Raw genomic sequence first — 25378 nt, 5'->3', positions numbered from 1 at the left:
GGAGAATGTGAAACGGACTGGTAAGCTAGAGGAGATACTTGTTAGGAAGGAAGGTGTGTTGGACATTTTGAACAACTTGAGGATAGACAAGTCCCCCAGGCCTGACGGGATATATCCTAGGATTATGTGGGAAGAAGAGAGGAAATTGCAGAGCCGTTGGCAATGATCTTTTCGTCTTCACTGTCAACGGGGGTGGTACCAGGGGACTGGAGAGTGGCGAATGTTGTGCCCCTGTTCACAAAAGGGAATACGGATAACCCTGGGAACTACAGGCCAGTTAGTCTTACTTTGGTGGTAGGCAAAGTAATGGAAAGGGTACTGAGCGATAGGATTTATGAGTATCTGGATAGACACTGCTTGATTAGGGACAGCCAGCACGGATTTGTGAGGGGTAGGTCTTGCCTTACAAGTCTTATTGAATTCTTTGAGGAGATGACCAAGCATGTGGATGAGGGTAGAGCAGTGGATGTGGTGTACATGGATTTTTGTAAGGCATTTGATAAGGTTCCCCATGGTAGGCTTATGCGGAAAGTCAAGAGGCATGGGATAGTGGGAAGTTTGGCCAGTTGGATAGAGAACTGGCTAACTGGTCGAAGTCAGAGTGTGGTGGTAGATGGTAAATATTCAGCCTGGAGCCCAGTTACAAGTGGAGTTCCGCAGGGATCAGTTCTGGGTCCTCTGCTGTTTGTAATTTTTATTAATGACTTGGAAGAGGGAGTCGAAGGGTGGGTCAGTAAATTTGCAGATGATACGAAGATTGGTGGAGTTGTGGATAGTGAGGAGGGCTGTTGTCGGCTGCAAAGAGACTTAGATATGATGCAGAGCTGAGCTGAGGAGTGGCAGATGGAGTTCAACCCTGTCAAGTGTGAGGTTGTCCATTTTGGAAGGACAAATAAGAATGCGGAATACAGGGTTAACGGTAGGGTTCTTAGTGAGGTGGAGGAACAGAGGGATCTTGGGGTCTATGTTCATAGATCTTTGAAAGTTGCCACTCAGGTGGATAGAGCTTGTAAGAAGGCCTATGGTGTATTAGCGTTCATTAGCAGAGGGATTGAATTCAAGAGTCGTGAAGTGATGTTGCAGCTGTATAGGACCTTGGTAAGGCCACATTTGGAGTACTGTGTACAGTTCTGGTCGCCTCATTTTAGGAAAGATGTGGAAGCTTTGGAGAGGGTGCAGAGAAGATTTACCAGGATGTTGCCTGGAATGGAGAATAGGTCGTACGAGGATAGGTTGAGAGTGCTAGGCCTTTTCTCATTGGAACGGCGAAGGATGAGGGGTGTCTTGATAGAGGTTTATAAGATGATCAGGGGAATAGATAGAGTAGATAGCCAGAGACCTTTTCCCCGGGTACATCAGAGTGTTACAAGGGGACATGAATTTAAGGTGAAGGGTGGAAGGTATCGGAGGGGATGTCAGGGGTAGGTTCTTTACCCAGAGAGTGGTGGGGGCATGGAATGCGCTACCTGTGGGAGTGGCAGAGTCAGAATCATTGGCGACCTTTAAGCGGCAATTGGATAGGTACGTGAATGGGTGCTTAGGCTAGGACAAATGTTCAGCACAACATCGTGGGCCGAAGGGCCTGTTCTGTGCTGAATTGTTCTATATGTTCTATGAACTTAGAGCATGGATCAGTACTTGGGGCAATGATGTTGTGGCCATAACCGAGACATGGGTTTCACTGGGGCAGGAATGGTTGCTGGATGTTCCAGGGTTTAGAATATTTAAAAAGATCAGGGAGGGTGGAAAAAGAGGAGGGGGTGTAGCATTGTTAACCAGAGAGTGCATCACAGCTACAGAAATGAAGGTTGTTGAGGAAGGTTTGTCTACTGAGTCAGTATGGGTGGAAGTTAGGAACAGCAAGGGAACAGCCGCAGCATTGGGGGTTTTAACAAACCCCATAATAGCAGTAGAGAGATTGAGGATCTCATAGGCCGGCAGATTCTGGAAAAATGCAGATGTAGCAGGGTTGTTGTTATGGGTGATTTCAATTTTCCCAATATTGACTGGAACCTCCTTAGTGCAGATGGTTTGGATGGAGCCGTTCTGTCAGGTGTGTTTAGGAGGGTTTCCTTACTCAGTACGTAGACAGACCGACGAGGGCAGAGGCCATTTTGGATTTGGTGCTCGGCAACGAGCCAGGACAGGTGTCAGATTTTGTGTCGGGAGAACACTTTGGGGACAGTGACCACAACTGCCTCACATTTAGCATAGCCTTGGAGAGGGAAAGGTGCAGTTACCGAGGGAAGATATTTAATTGACGCTAATAGACAGGAGTTGGGAAGTACAGACTGGGAGCAATTATTCCACAGAAAGGGCACAGCAGACATGTGGAGACTGTTTAAGGAGCAGTTGTTGTGAGTGATGCACAAATTTGTTCCTCTGAGACAGGTAAGGGGTAAGATTAAGGAACATTAGATGATGAGAACAGAGGAGCTTCTCATCAAAAGGAAGAAGGCAGCTTATGTAAGGTGGAGAAAGCAATAATCTAGCACAGCTTTAGAGGATTACAGGCTTGCTAGAAAGGAGCTCAGAAATGGACTGAGGAGAGCAAGGAAGGGGCACGAAAAAGGCTTGGCAGGAAGGATTAGGGAGAACCCAAAGGCATTTTACTCATACGTGAGGAATAAGAAAATGATCAGGGAGAAGGTAGGGCCGATCAGGGATAGAGGAGGGAACTTGTGCGTGGAGTCTGAGCAGATAGGGGAAGCCCTAAATGAATATTTTGCTTCAGTTTTCACCAAGGAAAGGGGCCTTGTTGTGAATGAGAACTTAGAAGAGCTGGGAAGTGGGCTTGAACAGATTGAGATTGAGGAAGTTCATGAGCTGGAAATTTTGGAAAACATTAAGATTGATAACTCCCCAGGGCCAGACCAGATTTATCCTCGGCTGCACCGGGAAACGAGAAAGGAGGTTGCTAAGCTGCTGGCAAGGATATTTGCGTCCTCACTCTCCACGTACCAGAGGATTGGAAGGAGGCGAATGTTGTTCCTCTTTTCAAGAAGGGTAACAGGGAAATCCCTGGCAATTACAGACCAGTCAGGCTTACGTCTGTAGTCAGCAAAGTTTTGGAAAGAATTCTGAGGGATAGGATTTATGACTATTTGGCAAAGCATAGTGTGATTAAAGGCAGTCAGCATGGCTTTGTGAGGGGCAGGTCATGCCTCACAAATCTTATTGTGTTCTTTGAGAAGGTGTCAAGACAGGTCGACGATGGTCAAGCAGTGGATGTGGTGTATGTGGACGTCAGCAAGGCGTTTGATAATGTTCCCCACGGTAGGCTCATTCATAAAGTCAGGAGGCATCAGATACAAGGAGATTTGATTGTCTGGATTCAGAATTGATTCAGAGTGGTTGTCGATGGAAAGTATTCTGCCTGGAGGTCAATGTTGAGTTGGGTTCCGCAGGGCTCTGTTCTTGGGCCTCTTTCTTTGTAGTTTTTATAAATGACTTGGATGAGGAGGTTGAGGGGTGGGTTAGTACATTTGCAGATGACACAAAGGTTGGAGGTGTCATCGATAGTATAGAGGGCTACTGCAGGCTGCAGCGTGACATAGACAGGATGCAGAGCTGGGCTGAGAAATGGCAGATGGAGTTCAACCTGGATAAATGCAAAGTGATGCATTTTGGAAGGTCAAACTCGAATGGTGAATAAAGGATTAAAGACAGGATTCTTGGCAGTGTGGAGGAACAGAGGGATCTGAGTGTGCAAGTACATAGATCCCTCAAAGTTGCCACTCAAGTGGATAGAGTTGTTAAGAAAGCATATGGTGTTTTGGCTTTTATTAACAGGGGGATCGAGTTTAAGAGCTGCGAGGTTTTGCTGCAGCTCTACAAGTCCCTGATGAGACCACACCTGGAATATTGTGTCCAGTTGTGGTCGCCCTACTACAGGAAAGATACAGAGGCTTTGGAGAGGGTGCAAAGAAGGTTTACCAGGATGCTGCCTGGACTGGAGGGCTTGCCTAATTAAGAAAGGTTGACTAAGCTCGGACGTTTCTCTCTGGAGAGAAGGAGGAAGAGAGGTGACCTGATCGAAGTGTACAAGATAATGCATGGAATACATAAAGTCAATAGCCAGAGACTTTTCCCCAGGGCAGGATTGACTGGCACGAGGGGTCATAGTTTTAAGGTGTTAGGAGGGAGTTATAGAGGAGATGTCAGAGGCAGGTTCTTTACGCAGAGAGTTGTGAATGCTTGGAATGCATAGTCAGCGGTGGTGATGGAAGCAGAGTCATTGGGGACATTTAAGCGACTGCTGGACATGCACATGGCGGGTGCGTAGGTTAGGTTTTTTTATTTTACATTAGGATTAATCCTCGGCACAACATCGTGGGCCGAAGGGCTTGTTCTGGCTGTACTTTTCTATGTTCTGTGACCTAAGTATCCGAAATAAAGTATGTGAGCTTATAGCATGGATAGTTACCTGGGACTTCGATGTTGTGGCCATTTTGGAGAAATGGATAGAGCAGGGTGAGGAATCGATGTTTCAGGTTCCAGGGTTTAGATCTTTCATTAAGAACAGGCAAGGCGACAATAGAGGGAGAGGTGTGGTCTTGTTAGTCAAGGACAGTATAAAGGTGGCAGAAGGAACTTTTGACGAGGACTCGTCTACTGAGGTAGTGTGGGCTGAGGTTAGAAACAGGAGAGAGAGGGCATACTGTTGGGAGTTTTTTATAGGCCTCCGCAGAGTTCCAGGGAGGTGGAGAGAGGATTGGCAAAATTATTCTGTGTAGGAGTGAAAGGAACAGGGTGGTCATTATGGGGGGATTTAATGTACCCAACATTGACTGGAAATGCTATAACTCTAGTACGCTGAATGGATCAGTTTTTGTCCAATGCGTACAGGAAGGTTTCCTGACACAGTATGTCGAAGGGCCGACAAGAGGGGAGGCCACACTGGGTCTGGTGCTTGGTAATGAACCAGGCCAGGTGTTTGATATAGTTGTAGGTGAGCACTTTGGAGAGAGTGACCATAATTGGGTTATGTTTAGTTCAGCGATGGAAAGGGATAGGTACACACCACAGAACAAGAGTTATCGATGGGGCAAGGACAATTATAATGTGATTAAGCAAGAATTAGGATGCATAGAATGGGGTAGTAAAATGCAAGATTTTGGGACGATCATAATGTGGAGCTGGTTTAAGGAACAGATATTGCATGTCGTTGTTAGGTATGTCCCTGTCAGGCAGGGAGGAAGTGATAAGATAAGGGAACCGTGGTTTACTACAAAAATTGCATCTCTTATTAAGCGGAAGAGGGAGGCTTCTGTGACAATGAGGCAAGATGGTTCAGATGAGACGATGGAGAGTTACAGATCAGCTAGGAAGGGATTAAAGAGAGAGTTAAGAAGGACACGAGAGGACACGAGCCGTCTTTAGCAATTAGAATAAAGGAGAACCCTAAAGCTTTCTCTAGGTATGTGAGGAATAAAAGGATGACTAGGGTAGGAATAGGGCCAATCAAAGACAGAAGTGGAAGTGCTAAATGAATATTTCTCATCAGTGTTCACTCAGGAAAAGGAGAATATTGTAGAGGAGAAGAATGAGGTACGAGATATTAGACTAGAATGGATCGAGGTTAGTTACGAACAGGTGTTATCAATTCTAGAAGGAGTGAAAGTAGACAAGTCCCCTTGGCCGGATGGGATTTATCCGAGGATTCTCTGGGAAGCGAGGGAGGAGATAACACAACCTTTGGCTTTGATCTTTGAGTCATCATTGTCTACAGGTTTAGTACCAGAGGACTGGAGGATTGCAAATGTTGTGCCCTTGTTCAAGAAGGGCAGCAGAGATGACCCAGGTAATTATAGACCAGTGAGCCTTACTTCTGATGTAGGAAAGGATTTGGAGAGGGTTATAAGAGATAGGATTTATAATCATCTGGCAAGCAACAATTTGATTTCAGATAGTCAACATGGTTTCGTCAAGGGCAGGTTGTGTCTCACAAACCTGATTGAGTTTTTTGAGGTGACCAAGCATATAGATGAGGGCAGGGCAATTGATGTGGTATACATGGACTTCAGTAAAGCCTTTGGTAAGGTTCCACATGGTAGGTTGTTGGAGAAAATGCAGAGGCATGAAATTGAGGGTGATTTAGTAGTTTGGATTAGAAACTGGCTTTCTGAAAGAAGGCAGCAAGTGGTGGTTGATGGAAAATATTCAGCCTGGAGTCCAGTTACTAGTGGTGTGCCACAAGGGTCTGTTTTGGGACCACTGCTGTTTGTCATTTTTATAAATGACTTAGACACAGGCATAGGTGGATGGATTAGTAGATTTGCAGATAACACTAAAGTCGGTGGAGTCGTGGTCAGTGTGGAAGAATGTTACAGGTTGCAGGGGGATTTGGATAAACTGCAGAATTGGGCTGAGAGGTGGCAAATGGAGATCAATGCAGCTAAATGTGAGGTGATGCACTTTGGGAAGTTTCACTGGTAGAGGGATTGGGTTCTGGAGCCATAATGTCATGCTGCAACTATACAAAATGCTAGTGCGGTCGCACTTGGAATACTGTGTACAGTTCTGGTTACAGGAAGGATGTGGAAGCATTGGAAAATGTGCAGAGGAGATTTACCAGGATGTTGCCTGTGAGGAAAGGCTGAGAGACTCTGGTCTGTTCTCATTGGAAAGAAGGCAGCGAAGAGGGGATTTGATAGAGACATACAAGATGATCAGAGGATTAGATAGAGTAGACAGTCAAAGTCTTTTTTCCTTGGATGATGACATTAGCTTATACGAGGGGTCATAACTACAAATTGAGGGGTGATAGGTTTAGGACAGATGCTAGGGGCAGGTTCTTTACTCAGAGTGTGGTAAGGGTGTGGAATGCCCTACCTGCCAATGTAGTTCAGCCACATTAGAGTGATTTAAACAATCCTTGGATAAGCACATGGATGATGATTGGATAGTGTAGGGGGATGGGCTTAGATTAGTTCACAGTTTAGATCAAAGTGGTGCTGGAAATGCACATCAGGTCAGGCAGCATCCGAGGAGCAGTGAAATCGACGTTGATTTTCCAGCACCACTCTGATCAAAACTCTGATTTCCAGCATCAGCAGTCCTCACTTTTGCCTGAGATTAGTTCACAGGTCGGTGCAACATCGAGGGCCAAAGGGCCTGTTCTGCGCTTTATTGTTCTATGTTCTATGGAGATGAACCAAATGACTGGGATAACCTGCTGGGTATAAGAATCGCATGCCCAGGGTCTAACCAAAGTAATAAATAATCTAAAACTGTTCAAACTAATTAAGGTAGAGAGGTCATAAGTTATCAAAGTGACGGTGTCAGAACATAACAGTAAGGAAGATTTTACAGATGCAGAACAGCATTGGTGGGGTCACATGAAGCATGACCTGGTTGAGGCCATCTTCGTGGGTATGGAACTTGGCTATCAGTCTCTGCTCAGTGATTCTGTGTTGTTGTGTACCTCGAAGGAAATGCTTACCTGAAGATCGGAGGCTCAATGTCCCTGACCACTGAAGTGTTCCCCAACTAGGAGGGGACATTTATGTCTGGTGATTGTTGCACGAGGTCCATTCATCTGTTATTGTGGCATCTACATGGTCTTACCAATATGCCATGCCTTGGGGCATCCTTGCCTGCAGCATATGAGGTAGACACATTGGCCGAGTCACGTGAGTATCTACCATGTATATGGTGGGTGATAGTCCCACATGCAATGGTAGTATCCATCTGACATGTCTTGCAGAGGTCACAGGTCTGTGACATGGAAGTTAGAGTGGATACCTGGTGACTTCACCTCACTGGAGAAAGTGAGGACTGCAGATGCTGGAGATCAGAGCTGAAAATGTGTTGCTGGAAAAGCACAGCAGGTCAGGCAGCATCCAAGGAACATGAGAATCGACCTTTCGGGCATGAGCCCTTCTTCAGGAAGAAGGGCTCATGCCCGAAACATCGATTCTCCTGTTCCTTGGATGCTGCCTGACCTGCTGTGCTTTTACAGCAACACATTTTCAGCAGCGACTTCATCTCACTACATGATCCAACCAACCTCCAGGTTAGTGACCATGTAACAGGATCTCAGGGCACCTTCCATGGGCAGAAAGCCACACTCACCCCATGCCCATGTCCATGGAATTGGCATCTGTCACTTGCCAGCCTCTAAGAATCATCAAGCATATCTCTGGTACTTCAGTGTTACAACTCAAGTTGCAACAGCTGCTCTCATTGTAAAGCTACAGCAAGGGCACTGTGCTCTCAGGAACATGTGCTTAGCTCATGGACTGGAATAAATAGCATCTTCTGGCTATTTGTTTACATTCTTAGAGCTCACTCATTTAAATCTGATCTGGATGCTCACAGAACCCCTGCTCTGCCATGATTTGTTGTCCTGCTTTTGGTAAAAGTCCTGATTGCTCCCATGTTTTGTAGGACAGTGATTTCCAAAAGAAGATTGATTATGAAATCCGAATGCGAGCTGGGACGTGCAAACTGTTGGCAGCCTGTACACAGAGAGAGCAAGCACTGGAGGCAGCGAAGAGCCTAATGATCTGCAACACTCGCATAATGGCCTACATGTCAGAATTGCAAAGAATGAAGGAAGCTCAGGTCAGACAGCGGAGAGTCAGACGGTAAGTAACTACATTTACACCAAAGAATGCTTTAGGAGTTTGAGGAGTGAGTTCCAGTTGAATCACTTCTTGAAATTATGGAAAATAGAGGGAATTTGGCCAAATGTTTTCAGAGTGAAGTGCACATACCTTAGATTACCATCAGCAGTAGGGGAGGTGATAGGTTAGTGGTGTTATCACTGGACTGTTAGTCAAGAGACCGAGGTAAAGTTCTGAGGACCCAAGTTTGAATGCCATCACAACAGATGGTGAACTGTCAATTCAATAAAAGTCTGGAATTAAGAGTCGAATGATGACTGTGAATCTATTTCCAGTTGTCAGAAAAACCCATCTGGTTCACTAATGTCCTTTAGGGAAGGAAGCTGCCACCTTTACCTGATCTGGCCAATATGTATTTATAAGTCCAAAGAAATGTGGTTGACTCCTAGCTACCCTCTGGGATGGGCAATAAATGTTGGCCTAGCCAGCAACACCCTCATCCTATGAATAAAGCTTTTAAAAATTAGAACAGAGAACATTCCAGTGCAGTACAGGCCCTTCAGCCCTCGATGTTGTACCAACCTATGGAACCAATCTGAAGCCCATCTATCCTACACTATTCCATTTTCATTCATATGTCTATCCAATGCCCATTTAAATTCCCTTAAAGTTGGTGAGTCTACTACTGTTGCAGGCGGGCCGTTCCACACCCCTACTACTCGCTGAATAAAGAAACTACCTCTGACATTTGTCTTATATCTATCACCCCTGAACTTAAAGCTATATCCCCTCAGGGAGAAGTGCCAAAGGACTGGAGATCGGCTAAGGTTGTTCTGCTTTTTAAGAAAGGTGGCAGAAATGAACCAGGAAATGACAGACCAGTTCAGTGGTTGGGAAGCTCTTGGAGAAAACTCTGAAGGAGCAAATTAATATCTACTTGAAAAGGTTTGGGTTAATTAGGGATAGTTAGCATGGCTACATCAGAGAAGGGTCATGCCTAATACATTTGTTAGAATCTTTCAAAGTTGTGTTCAAGTGTGTGGATGAGGGAAGTTCAGTTGATGTAGTTTATGTGGATTTTAGCAAAACTTTTGACAAGGTCCCACATGGCAAACTGAAAAGATTAAAGCACATGGAATTAAGGGAAACTTGGTGAGACTGATCAGAAACTGCCCTAGCAGTAGGACAGAAAGTGTAGTGGTAGAGGGCTGTTTCAGTGACTGGACGCCGGTGTCCAGTGGTATGCCACAAGGATCGGTACTGGGACCCTTCTTGTTTGCTATATCATTGATATAAATGAAAATGTGGGGAAATGTTAAACAAGTTTTCAGACAACACCAAGCTTGGTAGAATGGTTAGTAGCGAAGAAGGTGATTGTAGGTTACCGGAAGCTCTAGATGGGTCAGATGGGCAGGCCAGTGGCAGATAGTATTTAACCCTGATAACTGCAAGGTGTTACACGTTGGAAGAAGAAACAAGATAAGAGAATATTTAATGAATGACAGGACACTGGGTACCTTAGAGCACAGGGATCTTGGGGGGTAATTATTCACAGATCTCTGAAGTTGGCAAAGCATGTGAACAGGATAGTTAAGGCATTAGGAACACTTGCTTTTGTCAGTTGTGGCATAGAGTATAAGAGTAAGGAGGTAATGTTGGAGTTATACAGAGCATTGATCAGGCCACAGCTGCAGTACTGTGTGCACCTCACTACAGGAACGATGTGATAGCACTAGAAGGGGTACAATGGAGGTTCGTTAGGATGTTGCCTGGGATGGAGGAATTGTGTTGTAAGGAGATGCCAGATTGACTTGATTGTTTTCTTAGAGACAAAAGAACTGCAGATGTTTTTGTTTGACAGCAGAAAGACTGAGGGGGATATGATTGAGGTGTAATAAGATTATGAGGAGTATGGACAGGGTGAATAGGAAGCAGCATGGCTTAGTGGTTAGCACTGCTGCCTCACAACGCCTGAGACCCGGGTTCAATTCCCGACTCAGGGGAGTGTTGAGTTTGCACATTCTCCTTGTGTCTGTGTGTGTTTCCTCCGGGTGCTCCGGTTTCCTCCCACAATCCAAAGATGTGCAGGTTAGGGTGGATTTGACAAGCTAAATTGTCTGTAGTGTTAGGTGCATTAGTTGGGGTAAATGTAGGGAAATGTTGCTGGGTGGGTTAAACTTTGGCTGGTCGGTGTGAACCTGTTGGGCCAAAGGGCCTGTTTCCACACTGTAGGGAAGCTCATCTAATCTATCCCCCTTGGTTGAGTGGCCAAGCATAAAAGGGCATGATATTTGAGTAAGGGGCAGGCGTTTCAGAGGGGATTTGGGAAGAATTGTTTTCACTCAGAGAGTGGTGGGAATCTGGAATGCACTGCCTGGGAAGGGAGTGGAGGCTGGAAATCTTACAACCTTTAAAAAACTTTGAATGACCACTGCAAAAATCATAACATTGATAAATATGGGGCAAATGCAGGAAATTGGGATTAGTGTGCCTTTAGTGATAGTTAAATTGGTGCAGACTCAATGGGCACAAGGACTTTTTCTACCCTGCATGACTCTATGAGATGACAAAGAGAGAGAGAGAGAGAGAATAAGAGCATAAGGAGGGCGTTATGATGTGGGAAAGGTGGTGGGCTCATCTTCCTCTTCACTTCTCAGATGTCAAGTAGGATTGTTTTCAACTCCTCTGAGTGTTGAGACTGTTAGACATGAGACAGGCTTTCTTGAAGCTCAAATGAGTAAGAAAGATAAATGTTTATTTAAACAGCGTTCCAGGATTTAAAAGTGGTGTACACACATTCCCTTTAGTACGCAGACACACAGAGAAAATGATCAATTATAGAGATGAGTCATGCACTCAGTTATTAGCAGAATAACAAGAAGCAAAAACATATGATTAAATCAGTCCTTTATTTGAGATGTATCACTGCAGTCCTCTATAATTTTACCTTGACTTTCTTTTGAAGATTGAAAAAGAGTTGGGCATCTCTGGGCTTCCGGACCAATTTGTGGCTGAGTTTCTGTGGAGACAAATGTTTGCCAGTGAAGACAATTCAGATGCTCCCTAATAACCTGGGATAACTGGTTGTATTGGACAGGAATCATTTCTTGATCTCCAGACTTGCTATTCTCTGGTTTGTTCTTGGCAGAGATTGATTTGTTGTCGAAAGTCACATCAATCGTGTGCATTGTCGACAAAAATGATTCAAAACTAGAAGCCGTTATTACATCATGAGGAATGAATGGTGAATGATCATGTGCTGACGTGATGAGCCTGTTTTCTCTGCTTGGAGGAGAAAGTGAGGTCTGCAGATGCTGGAGATCAGAGATGGAAATGTGTTGCTGGAAAAGCGCAGCAGGTCAGGCAGCACCTGTTTTCTCTGCGTGTCTGTTTGTAAGTTTCAAGCTTGCAGGCGTGAGATTGGAGGAAACCATAAAATTTGAGACTTGGTAAATACTCAGACATTCAATTCTCACAAGTGATTTTTTTTATCCAGAATGTCAATTCAAGAGAGACCTAAGTCCTAATGTCATTTATATTTTATTGATTGAGGAGCAGAAATGGCCTCTTGAAAATGTAGCCCCAATCAATAAAATTATGTTCAATTTTGTTACATCTCATAACTCCACATTCCTGAAATCCTCACGTATCAAGAATCTACCTCGGCCTTAAAAATATTCAAGGACTCTGCCTCTACCATCTTATCAGGAAAAGAGTTCCAAGACTAAGGGGTGGTAGGTATAGGACAGATGTTAGGGGTAGGTTCTTTACTCAGCGAGTCGTGAGTTCATGGAATGCCCTGCCAGTAGCAGTGGTGGACTCTCCCTCTTTATGGGCATTTAAGCGGGCATTGGATAGGCATATGGAGGATAGTGGGCTAGTGTAGGTTAGGTGGGCTTGGATCGGCGCAACATCGAGGGCCGAAGGGCCTGTACTGCGCTGTATTTTTCTATGTTCTATGACTCTTGATCTGCTGAGAGAAATAAAAATTCATCTCCTTTTTTCGAATGAGCAACTGATGATTTTCATGACTGCACATGAAATTACCTTTCCTTTATCCAGTGGATACAAGCCTGTCATAAGGGTGGTCAGGACAAGCCAGGAAACTATAGACCAGTGAGCCTGACGTCAGTGGTGGGCAAGTTGTTGGAAGGAATCCTGAAGGACAGGGTGTACAGGTTTGGAAAGGCAAGGACTGATTAGGGATAGTCAACATGATTTTGTGCGTAGGAAATCATGTCTCACAAACTTGTTTGAGTGTTTTGAAGAAATAACAAAGAAGATTGATGAATGCGGAGTGGTAGATGTGATTTATATGGGCTTCAGTAAGGCGTTCGACAAGGTTCCCCATGGGAGACTGATTAGCAAGGTTAGATCTCACAGAATACAGGGAGAACTAGCCATTTGGATACAAAACTGGCTCAAAGGGAGAAGACAGAGAGTGGTGGTGGAGGGTTGTTTTTCAGACTGGAGGCCTGTGACCAGTGGAGTGCCACAAGGATTGGTGCTGGGTCCTCTACTTTTTGTCATTTACGTAAATGATTTGGATGCGAGCATAAGAGGTACAGTTAGTAAGTTTGCAGATGACACCAAAATTGGAGGTGTAGTGGACAGCAAAGAGGGTGACCTCAGATTACAACAGGATCTGGACCAGATGGGCTGAGAAGTGGCAGATGGAGTTTAATTCAGATAAATGTGAGGTGCTGCATTTTGGGAAAGCAATTCTTAGCAGGACATATACACTTAATGGTAAGGTCCTAGGGAGTGTTGCTGAACAAAGAGACCTTGAAGTGCAGGTTCATAGCTCCTTGAAAGTGGAGTTGCAGGTCGATAGGATAGTGAAGAAGGCGTTTGGTATGCATTCCTTTATTGGTCAGAGTTTTGAGTACAGGAGTTGGGAGGTCATGTTACGGGTGTACAGGACATTGGTTAGGCCACTGTTGGAATATTACAATTCTGGTCTCATAGAACGTAGAACATTATAGTGCAGTACAGGCCCTTCGGCCCTCGATGTTGCGCCAACCTGTCATACCAATCTGAAGCCCATCTAACCTACACTATTTCATGTACATCCATATGTTTGTCCAATGACGACTTAAATGTACTTAAACTTGGCGAATCTACTACCATTGCAAGCAAAGCATTCCATACCTTTACTATTCTGTGAGTAAAGAAGCTACCTCTAACATCTGTCCTATATCTATCACCCCTCAATTCAAAGCTATGCCCCCCCCGTGCTCGCCGACACCATACTTGGAAAAAGGCCCTCACTATCCACCCTATCTAACCCTCTGATTATCTTATATGTCTCTATTAAGCCACCTCTCAACCTTCTTCTCTCTAACGAAAAAAGCCTCAAGTCCCTCAGCCTTTCCTCATAAGACCTTCCCTCCATACCAGACAACATCCTAGTAAATCTCCTCTGCACCCTTTCCAAAGCTCCCACATCCTTCTTATAATGCGGTGACCAGAACTGTACACAATACTCCAAGTGCGGCCGCACCAGAGTTTTGTACAGTTGCAGCATAACCTCATGGCTCCAGAACTCGATCCCTCTATTAATAAAAGAGAAAACACTGTATGCCTTCTTAACAACCCTGCCAACCTGGGTGGCAACTTTCAAGGATCTGTATATCTGGACACTGAGATCTCTCTGCTCATCTACACTACCAAGAATCTTACCATTAGCCCAGAACTTTGCATTCCGGTTACTCTGACCAAAGTGAATCACCTCACACTTGTCCGCATTAAACTCCATTTGCCACCTCTCAGCCCAGCTCTGCAGTTCATCTATGTCTCTCTGTAACCTACTGCATCCTTCGTCACTATCCACAACTCGACCGACCTTAGTGTCGTCTGCTAATTTACTAACCCACCCTTCTACACCCTCATCCAGGTCGTTTATAAAAATGACGAACAGCAGTGGACCCAACACTGACCCTTGCGGTACACCACTGGTAACTGGACTCCAGGATGAACATTTCCCATAAACCACCACTCTCTGTCTTCTTTCAGCAAGCCAATTACTGATCCAAACTGCTATGTCTCCCTCAATCTCATTCCTCTGCACTTTGTACAGTAGCCTACTGTGGGGAACCTTATCGAACGCCTCGCTGAAATCTATATACACCACATCAACCGGTTTACTCTCATCTACCTGTTTGGTCACCTTCTCAAAGAACTCATTAAGGTTTGTGAGGCACGAGCTACCCTCAAAAAACCATGCTGACTATCCCTAATCAAATTATTCTTTTCCAGATGATTATAAATCCTGTCTCTTATAACCTTTTCCAACACTTTACCAACAACTGAAGTAAGGCTCACTGGTCAATAATTACCAGGGTTGTCTCTACTCCCCTTCTTGAACAGGGGAACCACATTTGCTATCCTTCAGTCTTCTGGCACTATTCCTGTAGACAATGATGATTTAAAGATCAATGCCAAAGGCTCGGCAATCTCCTCCCTGGCTTCCCAGAGGATCCTAGGATAAATCCCATCCGGCCCAGGGGACTTATCTATTTTCACACTCTGCAGGATTTCTAATACCTCTTCCTTGTGAACCTCAATCCCACCTAATCTAGTAGCCTGTATCTCAGTTTTCTCCTCGACAACATTGTCGTTTTCTAGAGTGAATACTGTCAAAAAATATTCATTTATTGCTTCCCCTATCTCCTCTGACTCCACACACAACTTCCCACTACTATCCTTGATTAGCCCTAATCTTACTCTCGTCATTCTTTTATTCCTTAAATACCCATAGAAAGCCTTAGGGTTTACCCTGATCCTATCCGCCAACAACTTCTCATGTCTCCTCCTGGCTCTTCTGAGCTCTCTCTTTAGGTCTTTCCTGGCTACCTTGTAACCCTCAAGCACCCTAACTGAGCCTTCACATCTCATCCTAACAGAAGCCTTCTTCTTCCTCTTGATCAGAGATTCCACTTCCTTCATAAACCACAGCTCCCGTACTCTACAGCTTCCTACCTGCCTGACAGGTTCATACTTATTGAGGACACACAGGAGCTTTTCCTTGAATAAGCTCCACATTTCTAATGTGCCCATCCCCTGCAGTTTCCTTCCCCATCCTATGCTTCCTAAATCTTGCTTAATCGCATCGTAATTGCCTTTCCCCCAGCTGTAACTCTTGCCCTGTGGTATACACCTATCTCTTTCCATCACTAAAGTAAACATAACAGAATTGTGATCGCTATCACCAAACTGCTCACCTACTTCCAAGTCTAACACCTGGCCAGGCTCATTACCCAGAACCAAATCCAATGTGGCTTCACCCCTTGTTGGCCTGTCTACATACTGTGTCAGGAAGCCCTCCTGCACACACTGGACAAAACCTGACCCATCTATAGTACTCGTACTATAGTGTTCCCAGTCAATATTTGGGAAGTTAAAGTCCCCCATAACAACTACCCTGTCTCTCTCACTCCTATCCAGGAATATCTTTGCTATCCTTTCCTCTACATCTCTGGAACGATTTGGAGGCCTATAGAAAACTCCCAACAGGATGACCTCTCCTTTCCTGTTTCTAACCTCAGCCCATACTACCTCAGTACAGGAGTCCTCAAACGTCCTTTCTGTAACCGTAATACTGTCCTTGACTAACAGTACCACATCTTCCCCTCTTTTACCATCTTCTCTGTTCTTACTGGAACATCTAAATCCTGGAACCTGCAATAACCATTCGTGTCCCTGCTCTACCCATGTCTCTAAAATAGCTACAACATCAAAATCCCAACCCATGCTGCAAGTTCACCCATCTTATTCCGGATGCTCCTGGCGTTGAAGTAGACACACTTCAAACCAACTTCTTGCTTGCCGGTGCCATCTTGCGTCCCTGAAACTTGATTTTGGACCTCCCTACTCTCAACATTTTCTATACTCGAACTACAATTTTGTTTCCCATCCCCCAGCTGGATTAGTTTAAACCCACCCCAATAGCCTTAGCGAATTTCCCCCTCTGGGTATTGGTACCCCTCTGGTTCAGATGAAGACCATCCTGTTTGTAGAGGTCCCACCTACCCCAGAAAGAACCCCAATTATCCAAGAATCCAAAACCCTCCCTCCTGCACCATCCCTGTAGCCACATTTTCAACTCCTCTCTCTCCCTATACCTCGCCTCACTAGCACGTGGCACGGGCAACAAACCAGAGACAACAACTCTGTTTGTTCTAGCTCTAAGCTTCCATCCTCGCTCCCTGAATTTCTGCCTTAAATCCCCACCTCTCTTCCTACCTATGTCGTTGGTGCCAATGTGGACCACGATGGGGCTGCTCCCCCTTCCCCTTAAGGATCCCAAAAACATGATCCGAGACATCACGAACCCTGGCACCCGGGAGGCAACACACCAACCGTGAGTCTCTCTCTCTCGTCCCCACAGAACCTCCTATCTGTCCCCCTAACTATGGAGTCCCCAATGACTACTGCTCTGCTCCTCTTCCCCCTTCCCTTCTGAGCAGCAGGGACAGACTCTGTGCCAGAGCCCTGCACCCCACTGCTTTCCCCTGGTAAGTCATTCCCCCCCCAACAGTATCCAAAATGGTATACTTATGGTTGAGGAGAATGGCCACAGGGGATCCCTGCACTGCCTGCCGGTTCCCTTTCCGTCCCCTGACTGTAACCCATCTGCCTTTTTCTTGTACCTGAGGAGTGACTACCTCCCTGTAACTCCTCTCAATAACCCCGTCTGCCTCCCGAATGATCTGCAGTTCATCCAGCTCTAGCTCCAGTTCCTTAACGCGGTTTTCGAGGAGCTGGCGTTGGGTGCACTTCCCGCAGATGCAGTCAGCAGGGATACTAGTGGTGACCCTTACTTCCCATATTCTGCAGGAGGAACATTCCACTGCCCTCACCTCCATTCCCACTATTCTAAATTCCCAAAGAGACTGTTGAAAAATAAGGAATAAAAAATAAACTCGTTACCTCACCAATCTGGTGCACAGAACCTTTTTTTTGGTTAGAGGGGGAGGATGGGTGGGAGACACTATCCGATTAGTGTTTCAGGTAACACAACCACACAAATATATGACTTCCCAGAAGTCCTTCGCTCCTCCTTCCTATTGGAAAGATGTTGTGAAACTTGAAAGGGTTCAGAAAAGATTTACAAGGATGTTGCCAGGGTTGGAGGATCTGAGCTATAGGGAGAGGCTGAACAGGCTGGGGCTGTATTCCCTGGAGCGTCGGAGGCTGAGGGGTGACCTTATAGAGGTTTACAAAACTATGAGGGGCATGGATAGGATAAATAGACAAAGTCTTTTTCCTGGGATCGGGGAGTCCAGAACTAGAGGGCATAGGCTTAGGGTGAGAGGGGAAAGATATAAAAGAGACCTACAGAGCAACCTTTTCACACAGAGGGTGGTATGTGTATGGAATGAGATGCCAGAGGAAGTGGTGGAGGCTGGTACAATTGCAACATTTAAGAGGCATTTGGATGGGTATATGAACAGGAAGGATTTGGAGGGATATGGGCCAGATGTTGGCAGGTGGGACGAGATTGGGTTGGGATATCTGGTCAACATAGACGGGTTGGAAGGAAGGGTCTATTTCCATGCTGTACATCTCTATGACTCATAGGGATCTACAGCATGGAGAAATGTCCTTGGCCCACCGAGTCCATGCTGGGCAAAAACAATCGCCTCACTATTTTAATCCCATTTCCTGGCACTTGACGCAGAGCCAGAGATGTACAAATGCACATGTAAATACTACTTCAGTGTGATGAGGGTTTCTGCATTTCTCATTCTCAAAGGCAGAGAGTTCTAGATTCCTACCACCCTGTGGACAAAAAAGTTACTCATATCTCCCTGGTCATTCATCCCTCTATCAAGGAGACTATTTTTGTAGTCAAGACTGTGGTGCTGGAAAAGCGCAGCCAGTCAGGCAGCGTCCGAGGAGCAGGAGAATCAATGTTTCTGGCATAAGGCCTTCATCAGGTTCTTCATCAGGACTATTTCTGTAGTCATGGTAATGTCTTTTAAAGAAGTACCATGGGTGATAACTGGCAGATGGTGGTTACAAGAGAAGGCCAGAGGCCAGGAATACTACTGGGACTGGCTCACCTCCTGAATCCCCAAAGCTTGTCAATTATCTACAAGGTACAAATGGGGAGTATTCCATCACACTCCTGATTTGTGTCTTGTAGATGGTACACAGGTTTTGGAGAGTCAGGAGTTGAGTTACTTGCAGCAGTAATCCACGCCTCTTACCTGTTTTTGTGACCACTATTTATTTGGCTAATGCAATTCAGCTTGAGATCAGTGGTTTGCTTAAAAAACAACAGTTTTAAGAATAAAACTGTATGTGCAATATTGAGTGCTTGTATTTCAGTGAGAATCTATCACATTAAAACAAAACAAAATCAATGAGGTTAGATTTCAGTCTGGGGTCTGCCTTGTCCATTGAAAATGTTAGCAGAGATCATGTCCTTTGGTCATGACAATTACTTTAATTGGTACTTCACCTCCTTAATTCAATCCCTCCAGCACTGACGCTCAATAGCAGCAATGTGAACCATCAACAAGATGGTACAGCAGAAATTCACCAAGGCACCTTGGACAGCACTTTCCAATCTGACAGCTATGACCATCTCAAAGAAATATCTTATTCACATATTTCCAAGTCAGAATGGTGAGTGGTTGCTCTCTAAGCCTGCCTGAATGCCAAAGGGTAGTTTGAGCGTGGAAGATCTGCATGTTCTACTCCAAGTCACAGATAATTCAAACATGAAGACTCATTGCCATATCTTCAGCAAACCTAATGTGATAAATGGAAATGTCCAGCCTAAAGTAATGGGTTGGAATTTCTTCACTACTGGACTGCAACTGTTCAACTTGAAAGCCAAATATTGCGTCCCGCAGCAATGAAAGAAGGGCAATTAAATCTGCCTTTCTCATCATTGCCCAAGTCCTGGAAAGAGTGTAGTGCTGGAAAACGCACAGCAGGCCAGGCAGTGTCTGAGGAGCGAGAGAGTCACTGTTTCAGGCATTAGCCCTTCTTCAGGACCTGATAAAGGGTTAGGCCCAAAACATCGACTCTCTTGCTGCTCGGATGCTGTCCTTTTCCAGCACCATACTTTATTGACTGTGACTCCAGTATCTGCAGTCCTCACTATCTCCAAGTCCTGGCACAAAAAGGTAGGACTTCATCTGAAGCTGTTTTTTTGCCCATCTCAGAGCCAATTTTATTGTTGTTTTCTAGATCATCAGATGCAGGTTTGCTTAAAGATCGATTACCATGCAATGGGAAAGTTGCCATATCTGGTAAGAAAAGCTTACAAGAATCTTTAATCTCCTGGGATAAATCCTAGTTATTACAGAAATAGACAAGAGAAAAGTCTGCACATTCATTGTTGGAAGTCTATTTCAAATATTATTCCTTTGTACTGCTGTAACTTCTTTTTTGGATGTGTTTTTGAACCTTTAAAATATCTCAGTGTTGAATCTATTTTAGCTTCATGTTTTAGTTCCAACATGGACCCCTGTGAAACTCCACTAGTCACCAGCTGCAGTCTCCAATCTCTGTCTGTCAGTCAGCCAATCCTCTGCTGATGCTAATACCTTGCCTCTAACACCATGGACTCTAATCTTATTTAGCAGTCTCCTGCGCAGCACCTTGTTAAAGGCCTTCTGGAAATCCAAATACATCACCGTTTTGTCTAACTTGCTTGTGACCTCCTTAAAGAATTTGAACAGAATTGTCAGGCATGACCTCCCTTGACAAAGTTGTGTTAACTCAGCCCTATTTGACCGTGCACTCGCAGAACTCCACAATCTCATCTTTAATAAGGGACTTCAAAATCTTACCAATGACCAAGATCAGGTTGACAGCCTATAATTTCCAGTCTTCTGTCTCCCTCACTTCTTGTACTATGATGGGTTGAAGGATTATGTGGAGTGGGCAGGAAGATGGAGTTGAGGCCCAGATGAGATCAGCCATGATCGTACTGAATGGTGCAGCAGGCTCGAGGGGCTGAATGGCCTGCTTCTATTTTTCTGTGTTTCCATCTGTCTTTCAAAATTTTATAGATTAGACACTGTTTAAGAAATGAGCAAGGGAGAAAACAGGGAAGTACAGACATATTATCGTTATAGCTGTGATAGGGAAAATGCAAGAGTCAATACTAAAGGACGGGATAAATAGACATTGTCGACTGGGCGTAATCGTCAAGCAGGGATGCACCTTCAGTCCCCAACTGTACTCCCTGTACTTTCAGAACCATGTGTGGCCACATTCCATCCAAATGCCATCCACAGGTTTGCTGATGACACCACTGTGGTAGGCTGGATATCAAACAAGAACGAGTTAGAATTCAGGAAGGAGATTGAGAACTTAGTGATGTGATGTAAAGGTAACAATCTCTCCCTCAGTGTCAGAAAAACCAAAGAATAGATCATCAACTTCAGGAAGAATGGAAAACATGCCCCCAAACTACATCAATGAAGCAGAAATTGAGAGGGTGGAGAGTGTCAAGTTCCGAGGAGTGACAGTAACGACAATGTGTCCTGAACTTCGCAGGTAAATGCGACAGTCAGGAAGGTACAACAATCATCTTCTTCCTCAGGTGGCTAAGGAAATTCAGCATGTCCATAAGGACCCTCATCAACTTTTACAGATGCACCATAGAAAGCATTCTATCTGGATCCATCATGGCTTGGTACGGTAACTGCTCTCCCCAGGACAGTAAAAAACTACAGAAAGTTGTAAGCACAGCCCAGTCCATCACACAAACCAGCCTCCCATCCATTAACTCCACCTCCACTTCTCATTGTTGTGAAAAGGCAGCTAACATCATCAAAGAGGAGAGTGCAGTGCTGGGAAAGCACAACAGGTCAGGCAGCATCCGAGGAGCAGGAGAATTGACATTTCGGGCATAAACCCTTCATCAGCCTCAGTCCTGGTTAAGGCTTATGCTCGAAACGTCGATTCTCCTGCTCCTCAGATGCTGCCTGGCCGGCTGTGCTTTTCCAGCAACACACTCACTACTCTGATCTCCAGCATTTGCAGTCCTCACTTTCTCCTAATACCATCAAAGACTCCTCCATCTTAGAGTCATAGAGATGTACAGCACGGAAACAGACCCTTCGGTCCAACCTGTCCATGCCGACCAGATATCCCAACCCAATCTATTCCCACCTGCAGCACCCGGCCCATATCCCTCCAAACCCTTCCTATTCATATACCCATCCAGATGCCTCTTAAATGTTGCAATTGTACCAGCCTCCACCACTTCCCCTGGCAGCTTATTCTATACATGTACCATCCTTTGCATGAAAAAGTTGCCCCTTAGGTCTCTTTTATATCTTTCCCCTCTCACCCTAAACCTATGCCCTCTTGTTCTGGACTCCCCGATCCCAGAATTCCTGAAGAAGGGCTTATGCCCGAAACGTCGATTCTCCTGCTCCTTGGATGCTGCCTGGCCTGCTGTGTTTTTCCAGCAACACATTTTTCAGCTCCAGCATCTGCAGTCCTCACTTTCTCCCCGACCCCAGGGAAATGACTTTGTATACTTATCCCTTCCATGCCCCTCATAATTTTGTAAACCTCTATAAGGTCACCACTCAGCCTCCGACGCTCCAGGGAAAACAGCCCCAGCCTGTTCAGCCTCTCCCTGTAGCTCGGGTCCTCCAACCCTGGCAACATCCTTGTAAATCTTTTCTGAACCCTTTCAAGTTTCACAACATCTTTCCGATAGGAAGGAGACCAGAATTGCACGCAATATTCCAACAGTGGCCTAACCAATGTCCTGTACAGCCGCAACATGACCTCCCAACTCCTGTACTCAATACTCTGAAAAGCATACCAAACGCCTTCTTCACTATCCTATCTACCTGCGACTCCACTTTCAAGGAGCTATGAACCTGCACTCCAAGGTCTCTTTGTTCAGCAACACTCCCTAGGACCTTACCATTAAGTGTATTAGTCCTGTTAAGATTTGCTTTCCCAAAATGCAGCACCTCGCATTTATCTGAATTAAACTTCATCTGCCACTTCTCAGCCCATTGGCCCATCTGGTCCAGATCCTTTCGTAATCTGAGGTAACCCTCTTCGTTGTCCACTACACCTCCAATTTTGGTGTCATCTGCAAACTTACTAACTGTACCTCTTATGTTCGCATCCAAATCATTTATGTAAATGACAAAAAGTAGAGGACCCAGCACCGATCCTTGTGGCACTCCACTGGTCACAGACCTCCAGTCTGAAAAACAACCCTCCACCACCACCCTCTGTCTTCTACCTTTGAGCCAGTTCTGTATCCAAATGGCGAGCTCTCCCTGTATTCCATGAGATCTAACCTTGCTAATCAGTCTCCCATGGGGAACCTTGTCGAACGCCTTACTGAAGTCCATATAGATCACATCTACTGCTCTGCCCTCATCAATCTTCTTTGTTACTTCTTCAAAAAACTCAATCATGTTTGTGAGACATGATTTCCCACGCACAAAGCCATGTTGACTATCTCGAATCAATCCTTGCCTTTCCAACTACATATACATCCTGTCCCTCAGGATTCCCTCCAACAACTTGCCCACCACTGAGGTCAGGCTCACCGGTCTATAGTTCCCTGACTTGTCCTTACCACCCTTCTTAAACAGTGGCATCACGTTTGTCAACCTCCAGTCTTCTGGCACCTCACCTGTGACTATCGATGATACAAATATCTCAGCAAGAGGCCCAGCAATCACTTCTCTAGCTTCCCACAGAGTTCTTGGGTACACCTGATCAGGTCCTGGGGATTTTTCCACCTTTAACCGTTTTAAGACATCCAGCACTTCCCCTCTGTAATCTGGACATTTTGCAAGATGTCACCATCTATTTCCCTACAGTCTATATCTTCCATATCCTTTTCCACAGTAAATACCGATGCAAAATATTCATTTAGTATCTTCCCTATTTTCTGTGGCTCCACACAAAAACCACCTTTTTGATCTTTGAGGGGCCCTATTCTCTCCCTAGTTACCCTTTTGTCCTTAATATATTTGTAAAAGCCCTTTGGATTTTCCTTAATTCTATTTGCCAAAGCTATCTCATGTCCCCTTTTTGCCCTCCTGATTTCCCTCTTAAGTATACTCCTACTTCATTTATACTCTTCTTAGGATTCACTCGATCTATCCTGTCTATACCTGACATATGCTTCCTTCTTTTTCTTAACCAAACCCTCAATTTCTTCAGTCATCCAGCATTCCCTTTCACCCTGACAGGAATATACTTTCTCTGGGCTCTCGTTATCTCATTTCTGAAGGCTTCTCATTTTCCAGCCGTCCCTTTACCTGCGAACATCTGCCTCCAATCAGTTTTCAAAGGTTCTTGCCTAATACCGTCAAAATTGGCCTTTCTCCAATTTAGAACTTCCACTTTTAGATCTGATCTATCCTTTTCCATCACGATTTTAAAACGAATAGAATTATGGTTGCTGGCCCCAAAGTGCTCCCCCACTGACACCTCAGTCATCTGACCTGCCTTATTTCCTAAGAGTAGGTACATCCACATACTGAATCAGAAAATTGTCTTGTACACACTTAAGAAATTCCTCTCCATCTAAACCTTTAACACTATGGCAGTCCCAGTCGATGTTTGGAAAGTTAAAATCCCCTACCATAACCACCCTATTATTCTTACAGACAGCTGAGATCCATCCAGCATTCCCTTTCACCCTGACAGGAATATACTTTCTCTGGGCTCTCGTTATCTCATTTCTGAAGGCTTCTCATTTTCCAGCCGTCCCTTTACCTGCGAACATCTGCCTCCAATCAGTTTTCAAAGGTTCTTGCCTAATACCGTCAAAATTGGCCTTTCTCCAATTTAGAACTTCCACTTTTAGATCTGATCTATCCTTTTCCATCACGATTTTAAAACGAATAGAATTATGGTTGCTGGCCCCAAAGTGCTCCCCCACTGACACCTCAGTCATCTGACCTGCCTTATTTCCTAAGAGTAGGTACATCCACATACTGAATCAGAAAATTGTCTTGTACACACTTAAGAAATTCCTCTCCATCTAAACCTTTAACACTATGGCAGTCCCAGTCGATGTTTGGAAAGTTAAAATCCCCTACCATAACCACCCTATTATTCTTACAGACAGCTGAGATCTCCTTACAAGTTTGTTTCTCAATTTCCCTCTGACTATTAGGGGGTCTATAATACAATCTCAATAAGGTGATCATCCCTTTCTTATTTCTCAGTTCCACTCAAATAACTTCCCTGGATGTATTTCCAGGAATATCCTCCCTCAGCACAGCTGTAATGCTATCCCTTACGAAAAATGCCACTCCCCCTCCTCCCTTGCCTCCCTTTCTATCCTTCCTGTAGCATTTGTATCCAGGAACATTAAACTTCCAGTCCTGCCCATCCCTGAGCCATGTTTCTGTAATTGCTATGATCTCCCAGACCCATGTTCCTAACCATGACCTGAGTTCATCTGCCTTCCCTGTTAGGCCCCTTGCATTAAAATAAATGCAGTTTAATTTATTAGTCCTACCTTGTCCCTGCCTGCCCTGACTGTTTGACTCAACTGTACCAGTCTCCGATCAATCTCTTTCCTCACTATCTCCCTGGGTCCCACCCCACCACCTTACTGGTTTAAATCCTCCCAAGTAGTTCTAGCAAATTTCCCTGCCAGTATATGAATCCCCTTCCAATTTAGGTGCAATCCGTCTGTCCTTGCGCAGGTCACTTCTACCCCAGAAGAGATTCCAATGATCCAAACCTCTTCCATTGGGCAACGGCGGGAGCATTGAGAGTGTGGACCAGGGGGCTGCTAGGAAGGTAAATTTCCCTCTTAAAGACTTACTTGGTGAATA

The 25378-nt window shown here is 45.0% G+C and overlaps 1 protein-coding gene across 6 annotated transcripts in view; it reads left to right on the top strand.

Annotated features, from left to right (window-relative positions):
* The window catches only part of LOC122540254 (rhotekin-like), a 232917-nt gene that overhangs the window by 22595 nt on the left and 184944 nt on the right, over positions 1-25378 (top strand). For all 6 annotated transcript variants that reach the window (XM_087997953.1, XM_087997915.1, XM_087997890.1 and 3 more), the window contains 2 exons: positions 8392-8591; positions 19776-19837. In XM_087997953.1, coding sequence (XP_087854079.1) covers positions 8392-8591; positions 19776-19837 — 262 coding nt within the window. The remainder of the gene's footprint in view (positions 1-8391; positions 8592-19775; positions 19838-25378) is intronic.

This window comes from Chiloscyllium plagiosum, unplaced genomic scaffold (genome assembly GCF_037043375.1).
Source record: "Chiloscyllium plagiosum isolate Xiang-an unplaced genomic scaffold, Cpla_swu_hap1 HiC_scaffold_1, whole genome shotgun sequence".
In the NCBI taxonomy this organism is placed as follows: Eukaryota; Metazoa; Chordata; class Chondrichthyes; order Orectolobiformes; family Hemiscylliidae; genus Chiloscyllium; species Chiloscyllium plagiosum.
This window is presented reverse-complemented; position numbering and strand designations above follow the sequence as displayed.